At 35.4% G+C, this 8,611-nt stretch overlaps 1 protein-coding gene across 3 annotated transcripts in view; it reads left to right on the top strand.

The window, feature by feature from the left end:
- LOC135219429 (small nuclear ribonucleoprotein Sm D3-like) overlaps window positions 1–8,611 on the top strand; it is a 134,346-nt gene that overhangs the window by 85,359 nt on the left and 40,376 nt on the right. For 2 of the 3 annotated variants that reach the window (XM_064256207.1, XM_064256206.1), the window contains one exon: window positions 6,941–8,003. The exons of the other annotated variant lie outside the window; for it this stretch is intronic. In XM_064256207.1, the coding sequence (XP_064112277.1) occupies window positions 7,090–7,596 (507 nt within the window). In that variant the 5' untranslated portion in view covers window positions 6,941–7,089 and the 3' untranslated portion in view covers window positions 7,597–8,003. Of the gene's footprint in view, window positions 1–6,940; window positions 8,004–8,611 lie in introns of those variants that run through there. 3 annotated transcript variants of the gene reach the window in all.

The following is an 8,611-nucleotide window of genomic DNA, read 5'->3' as shown; positions in this document are numbered from 1 at the left end:
CATCCTTCACCTGTGTTATCTGAGTCGGATCACCGATTTGCAGTGCCCAAATGGTCTTCCAAGAATATCTCACGTGAAACAGAGTGATCAAGTGTTCTGTGGGATCTAAAGGTTCCAAAGATGTTGCGGGCTCAGGCAGATCCATAAGTGTAAAGTGGGGTCTTATGGATCCAAATACCCGACAAGTGTTGAGAGGTCTGTAGACCCCAATTGGTCAGACAATGCTACAGGTGTCGTACCTAAGTATGGTGTGCGTGAGAGTTCAGCAGTGCATTCTTCATCTCAAGTAAGAGAGTCACCTTCAACAGATATTCGCCATCGGACAGGCGCGAGTAACATGCACCCTCCGCCAGTTCAGGATCCGTCGTTAGATCCTATCCGATGTCAGCTTGACAGTATCCTGGACTTGCTTCAGAATCAGTCTGTTAACAGAATTTCTGAATGTACCTAATTCTCCACTTTCAGATGAGGAAGGAGAAACAGAACAAGATCAGGCTTTGTCAGCATTTGCTTCTCTTTTACGCTTTTTTTCTCCATTGCTTTTCGACGTTTTTCTCCAGCAACTTTTGTATCCAGGATCAGGTTTTTTTGATGAGACAGCCTTCAGAAGCTACATCCTTACCAAAAAGTGGTTCTCTCTTCTTCATCCAGGAAAGCTTTGGCAGACATTGAGAATTGGCTTTCATAGAAAAGGGGTGAAAGGAAGGCTGTTTTTGGCGCTCCTCCTTCTCGGTTGCCCAAATATATCATTTGAAGAAGTTTCTAAATGTACTGGGTGGTCATCAGAGTCAGTATTCTTAAAACATTACTGCCATGAGCTGGAAGAAATTCGAATGCACAGAGTATCAGCAGGTGGTATGGTTAGTCCTGACCCCATAGGCGCCACAACAGAAAACCAGTATGTTGACTATCGCTGGGGAAGGTGCATAAAGGTTGCAACCATACCCAGCATACTTAAATAAGTCACCATAGAACTTTGAGCTAAAAGTATATCCTATGTGTTTTTGTTATCTTATTAACCCTTTTACGCCGATTGGACGTATTAAATGTCGAGATGAATTGTTTCCTGGGTGCCGAATGGACGTATTAAACGTCGACATAAAGTTTTTTTTTAATTCACGGAAAAATACTTATAGGCCTACCAGCCTAAAACTTTTGAATCACACGCCTTGGGGGATGCTGGGAGCTCACGGATCAAGGTGTTGTTTTGTTTACAATCGTTACGCAGGCGCGCACGCGCGAATTTCTTTCTTATCGCACTAAAAAGTATCAGTGACACATCTCTGAAATTATTTCGTCACTTTGACATAATTTTTGCACCATTTTAAATTAGCTGTTACATGGAGTATTATGTATGAAAATTTGTGTAATTTCATGTAGAATACAACAACAAAAAATACTCATGATCGTAGCTTGTATCAGTTTTGAAATATTTGCATATAAATACGATAAGTGCCAAAATTTCAACCTTCGGTTAACTTTGACTCTACCGAAATGGTCGAAAAACGCAATTGTAAGCTAAAACTCTTATATTCTAGTAATATTCAATCATTTACCTTCATTTTGCAACAAATTGGACGTCTCTAGCACAATATTTAGATTTATGGTGAATTTATGAACAAAAACTTTTTCCTCGTCCGCACGGTAACTCTTCCGATAAATTTTTTCGTGCGATTGTCGTAATGTTTGCACCATTTTAAATTTGCCGTTACATTAAGTTTTATATATGGAAATGTGCACAATACAACTAAAAACAACCCATGGTTGTAGCTTTTATCAATTTTGAAATATTTTCATATAAATAATGATGTGTCAAAATTTCAACCTTCGGTCAACTTTGACTACCGAATGGTCTAAAAACGCAATTGTAAGCTAAAACTTTTATATTCTAGTAATATTCAATCATTTACCTTCATTTTGGAACAAATTGGAAGTCTAGCACAATATTTCGATTTATAATGAATTTATAAAAAAAAAAAAAAAAAAAAAAAAAATTTCCTTACGTCCGGGCGGTAACTTCTGAAAAAAATCAAATTTTTTTTTTGTGCGATTGTCGTAATGTTTACACCATTTTAAATTAGCCGTTACATAAAGTTTTATATATGAAAATGTGCACAATTTCATGTAAAATGCAAAAAAAAATTATTGAAGGCTGTAGCTTTTCTCACTTTCGAAATATTTGCATATAAATCACGATAAATAGAAAAAAATACCACGTTCGGTCAACTTTGACTCTACCGAAATAGTCGAAAAATGCAATTGTAAGCTAAAACACTTACATTCTAGTAATATTCAATCATTTATCTTCATTTTGAAACAAATTGTAAGTCTCTAGCACAATATTTAGATTTATGGTAAATAAAAAAAAAAAAAAAAAAAAAAAAAAAAAACAAAAAAAAAAAAAAAAAAAAAAAAAAAAAAAAACCAAAAAAAAAAAAAAAAAAAAAAAAAAAAAAAAAAAAAAAAAAAAAAAAAAAAAAAAAAAAAACCTTCCCTCGGTGCGCGGATTCTCCGCCGCAAATCTCCGAAATGCGTACGTTGCATTATCGTCATATTTGCTCCGTTTCATATTAGGCATTTCATAGAGTTTTATATATGAAAATGTGCGCAATTTCATGTAGAATACAACAAAAAATAATTGAAGGTTGTAGCTTTTCTTATTTTTGAAATATTTGCATATAAAAAAATATAACAATTCTAATTTCGGTCAACTTTAACTCGTCCGAAATGGTCAAAAACTGCAATTGTAAGCTAAAACTCTTACAGTATAGTAATATTCAATCATTTATTTTCATTTTGAAACAAATTGGAAGTCTCTAGAACAATAATTTTAGATTTGGCTGGAATTTTGGCAAAAAATTTTTCAAAAAAAAAAAATTAACGGTCCGTGCCGTTCACTGAAGTGCATGCATAATTTTGTGATAATATTTTCTCTGTGTACCTTTGATAATTTTAGTGTGATATATACCAAAATGATCGCAATTTAGTATACAATACAACGAAAAAATATTAACTTGTTAGCTTTAACAGTTTTGCTCACAGCGCGATTTGAATACAATTATATATGAAATTTTGTTTTTGCGCTATCATATATCACATTAATTATATATGATAATGATATTTTTTTTCATTTCTGATGGTTGCATACTAAACTGCAGGCAATGACAAAAAAAGGAGCCAAAAATGAACTCTTAATCTTGAAAACTAAGCGTGCTGTGATTTGTTGAAAATATTTTTTCCGCTTCGGCGCTCACTCTGAGACCGCCTCGGCGTACTGGAGACGATTTTTATTATACCCCTTTGCGCGTAAGAGGGTTAACTGAAACTAGTGGCTTGACATTGGACCTGAAATGTTTTAATCTTAAAACTTTGAGATATTTGGGATGAAAATTTGTGAGCTTGGCCCGAACATAAAACAAGATGGCTGATGCGCAAGTGCAAGTCACTTCTACAGGTTTTGTCTTAGGAAACCTGGGTACAGTTTTCGCTGAAGACAAGAAAAAGTGCCTTCTTGTCTTCTGAGTTCATTATACTCTATCACTTGTCATAGTGTTTATCATTAAGGCATAATACCCGGCTAAGAGACCAGGCTAAAAGATACTTCTTGGATGTTAGTCTGATCACCTTGGGGTGCTGGCACACACCAGGAGGGTAACTCCTTTGAGGACTCACAGCGACTACCAAAAATAGGTTTTTCCTATGTTAAAACCTGTTTTTTACTTGATATTTATTGTAAAAATATTAATTGTAATTTTTGGCTGAAATTTTCAGTGTTCGGTTCATTGACATCCAATACAGGAATGAATTTCAAGTCAATTGAACAATAATTGTTATATGCTAAAAAAAACCATGTGTTTTACTGTTTTTTTTTTTTTCATAGGATCCTAATGATGTAAAATAACATGCTATTCTGTAATAATCATGTCTGCCACCTATACCTGACTTTAAACACTTGTAACTCAAAAGTAAGAAATTGGTGCATTTGCCCCTTGTCCATGAGATGCTTCATATATCTAACAAGCCTGAACATAGTTTTTATTAAAAAGCAAATTTCCATCTACAGTGTTATGCATGGTTAAACATGACAGCCAGGCTTTGGACAGGATAAATATTTCTCTCAAATACAAAAGAATTTATTATGGTTTGAAGAAATGTGATTGGGGGGGAAACAAATCAATTTTGGGGGGGTAAAAACTGCTTACACTTGGGGAACAAAAATTCAAGTATGGGGCAAGAAAAAATTGGTGAACTTGATTTTTTCTTACCCCAGACTTAGCCATTTGGTGGGGGGGGGGGGGGAAATCTCCCCCCCTATGGTTGGGGGTCAAGGGTTATAAAGCAATACATAGGGAGTAAGGGGGGGGGGACTTTGTGATTCTTTCTTACCCCAAACTGGGTTTGCCTGTGCCAGTTGGGGAAAAACAAATCAAACTTCATATGAGCTACTTCAAAGTTTTGTTGAAATTTTGTCTTACACTTATGGAAAAAATTATGCTGAAAGTATGTATATAAGAAATACTTTGTAATATACACATGATATTAATTGCAGATGTAATATACACATGATATTAATTGCAGAAAGGTATTCTAACAAAAAATTACCTCAGAATGATGATTAGATAGGAAGAAAGGTATAAAGTAAGGCGATTCTTTCTTGCCCCTTCAACCCCTATATTTTTTCTTACCCCCATTTTACTATATAAGAAAAAATGTGTATTGTGGACCCCTCATTGACGTTCTTTGTAATATTAATTGCAGAAAGGTATTCTAACTACAAATGACCTCAAAATGTTGATTAAATAGGAAGAAAGGTGTAAAATAGGGTGGTTCTTTCTTGCCCCCATTAACCCCTATTTTTTTCTTACCCCACTTAACTATATAAGAAAAAACGTGTATAGTGGACTCCTCGAATTCATGGATTTCTCTGTGGACCCTATCTACCCATTATTTATGGTATTTTTCTATGAGAAACTTTCACAAATTACTGTATTTTCATATCAGTTTCATGGATAAATGCACTTTTTGTGATAAAAGTAATTTTAAAAAAATAATAAAGGTATAATCATTTTTAGTGAGCTTTTTGTGAGTTTGAACTAAGAAAACAGGCAGTTCTTAGCGGTTTTATAGGTGTTCTAAGCATTTGTGGATTCTAGCTATTCACTGGGGTGTCTGGAACTCGTTCCCTGCAAATGTGGGTGGTCCACTGTAACGGGTAAAATTTACAATTGTCTTGTAAAAAGAGGTCCCCCACAAGGGGTTGTTAATTTACAATTGTCTTGTAAAAAGAGGCCCCACCAGGGGTTAATAGTCATTTTCAACTTCTAGTAGAAGAAAAAATTTTTTCAATTTTTTTCTTACACCATGTGCATTTGCACATCTTCCTCTTTCCACTGATGTGTATTTTTCTTGAATTGGCCAACCTCAAGTTTACCTGGCCTGGGTTGCAGCATATTGATTTTTTTTAGCCCCGACTCTTAGGGTTAAAACTTGTCTGTGGTAATCCTGTTCTTGCTTTGGTTTATCCTCATGTGTAAGGGATATTATGGCCCAAGTATTCTCTCTCTCTCTCTCTCTCTCTCTCTCTCTCTCTCTCCTGAAGGGGACTTCCCCCCCCCCCCCCCCCCCCCCCCTCAACCAAAGGACCTCGGCTATCATTATGATGAGGATTTCATACCTAAGTGACGAGCCTCCTAAGGAGACATTAACCTATGGATTGAATTCACTGGTTAAAACTCACGTTTTGTTCAAAATACATTGTAACTAAGCAGCATTTAAAGGCTTGGCTGATTTCCACTTACCTGCCTACCTTTTTCAAATGTGGGAATCAGCTGCATAATGGTTAGGTAAGGTTCATTTAAAATATTAAATAATTAAGTTGAGATTTATCTTTTAAATACCTCTCCATTATATAAATTTCCATACCTACCTCCCCACATTCAAAGTAGACATAAGTAGACTGATCAGCTATGAGTGATTATACCCATGGTCCCTTGTTTTTGGGGGTTAGGGGAAGTAGATGGATAAAAAACAATCTCTCTCTCTCTCTCTCTCTCTCTCTCTCTCTCTCTCTCTCTCTCTCTCTCCCGCTATCTGCCTCTCTCTCTCTCCTCTCTCTCTCTCTCTCTCCTCTCTCTCTCTCTCTCGCTCTCTCTCTTCCTCTCTCTCTCTCTCTCTCTCATCTCTCTCTCTCTCTCTCTCTCTCTCTCTCTCTCTCTCTCTCTCTCTCTCTCTCTCTCTCTCTCTCTCTCGCTCTCTCTCGCTCTCTCTCCTCTCTCCTCTCTCCTCCTCTCTCTCCTCTCTCCTCGTCTCCTCTCTCTCTCTCTCGGTCTCGGCTCTCTCTCTCTCTCTCTCTCTCTCTCTCTCCTCTCTCTCTCTCTCATCTCTCCTCTCTCTCTCTCTCTCTCTCTCCTATATAGTGGAGAGGTAAGTACCAGTACTTCAAAAATAAATCTAGAATTAATTACATATATATTTTCTCTACTTTCTTAGTGGATTCAAATGAACATGTTTTGGTCTTGGTGCTGTGGCAATAATTGTAATGTACAGTAACTTTTTTTATTCATTTGTTTGAAAGTGTCAAAATGTTAATAGGTATACAATACAGTAAAAACAGTGATATATAGTATCAGGGATCAAAGTTATAAAGCTCAGTATCATTGTATGAGCTGTGAGACTGAATTTGTTAAATTTAAAAGTATCGAATATGTAATTTTTTTTATAAAGCAGAAATATTTTTTCTTGCCACATGTAAGAATAGGTATAGTGTTTGGATAGGTTGCACCTGAGGTTTTTAATTTGTGTATGTTTTAAAGCAGCTCAACATGTTTGATGAGTAAATAGTGAATTTCCATCTTTAGTCACATAAGTAAATTTAGATAGTAAACTTAGATTGAGCAGCTTTTTAAAACTTACACACATTAATTGACCTCTTCTTTTCTAGGTTTGTGGAGAGCTTTCATCCTGATCCTGCCCCAAATTGACTTCAGTACTAGTCCCTGAAGGCGACAGATGGTTCCCATCCTGATGTGTCAATGAATTCAACCAAAAAAATTTCATCTAGGTTATGCCGATCTTTAACAAGTCTTGAAGATGAAGATGTCAAAGAGTAGTGTGGGCTCTGTTACTGGGAATGACACAAGAGCTGAGCTGGCTGAATTGGTGAAGAGACGTGCTGAAATTGCTGATAATTTAGCTTCCCTTGAAAGACAGATATATGCCTTTGAAGGTTCTTATTTGGAGGACACACAGTTATATGGAAATATCATTAGGGGTTGGGATAGATATTTAGTGACCAATAAGAATACTAACGCTAAAAATGATAAGAGAAACAGAAAATTCAAAGAAGCCGAGAGACTTTTTAGTAAATCATCAATTACATCCATGGCTGCTGTTAGTGGCATTGTAGAACAGGTGGCTGATAGGTTGGAAGATAATACTGATACAAATGATGTCAACTCGGGCAGTGAAGATAACTCAAAAGATTCTGTTAATCCTGGAGTGAATGGAGATTCTTCTCGTGATGCTGCTTCACTTCACAAAGTTTCGAAGAGCTCCCACAAAATCAAGAAAAGTAACAAAAAGAATAGACATCGATAACTGTCCCAGCATAGCTGGGATTATATAAATTCATGGTGCTTTGTGTTTAATGGTTTAGCTCTCAATATTATGAGTCAAAGACTAGTACGTAGTAATAAAAGGAAATGGTTCTCTTATGCAATATGAATGTAGAAATGTTTTGGTTATTTTCTGAACATGTAACTTGCACTTAAACTTGTTTATTCAGGATTAAGTAATTTTTAATATTGACCTTAAAGCAATTGTGTAGTCAATAAAGTTTAAGTCCCAGTTTAGCGTATTACTTTGTAATACAGTATATACATTTGATTATAGTACAAATTATAATTTGTGAATATAACATTGTTTTTCTTGTTCCTAAGCTTGTTTTTCTTGTTCCTAAGCTTAACTACCGAGCTGTTCTCTTTTTCCACTGAAAAAGCTTAACTACCGAGCAGTTCTGTTTTTCCACTGAGAAAGTAAAGGTTCTCTTGATGTAATATTTTTTATCTAATTTATTTGTTCAATGAAGTATTGAATATGGAAAGTTTTGAGTTTTCATGTACCTTCTTTTTAATTGATACTCCTGTTGGCAATGATCCTGATATGAAAACTGAAGGAGTTAAGAATACTGTTGCTTAAACTTTTTGCAGATAGCAATGAAACACAAAAGGATGACAATTTATGTATTGAGTGAAAATTTTTAATTGGTTATATGTTCTAATTTATTTCATCAGTGATTCCACAGCAAAGATATTAGTTGTGGAAAGTGGCCAAGAAATCTTAGTTGATTATGCCAAGTTTACTCATAAATTTTAGCAGATTTACTGGAATATTTCAGGAGTGTGTTTTAGTTACTTTAATTTGAAAAAAAATATCACTGTCAAGGGGTAGCTTTTACCATATGCATAGCATGTTCCTGTGCACAAACCCCACACCATGTTAATCTGGTCTTGGAACCCACTTTTGTCCTTCTTAAGGTTTAGCCAATTTTCCAAAAACTTGTCCTCAGTGTACTCATGCATTCATTATACTTGGTGGTGATTGACATAAGAAG

This window comes from Macrobrachium nipponense, chromosome 1 (assembly GCF_015104395.2).
Source record: "Macrobrachium nipponense isolate FS-2020 chromosome 1, ASM1510439v2, whole genome shotgun sequence".
NCBI classification, from domain to species: Eukaryota; Metazoa; Arthropoda; class Malacostraca; order Decapoda; family Palaemonidae; genus Macrobrachium; species Macrobrachium nipponense.
This window is presented reverse-complemented; position numbering and strand designations above follow the sequence as displayed.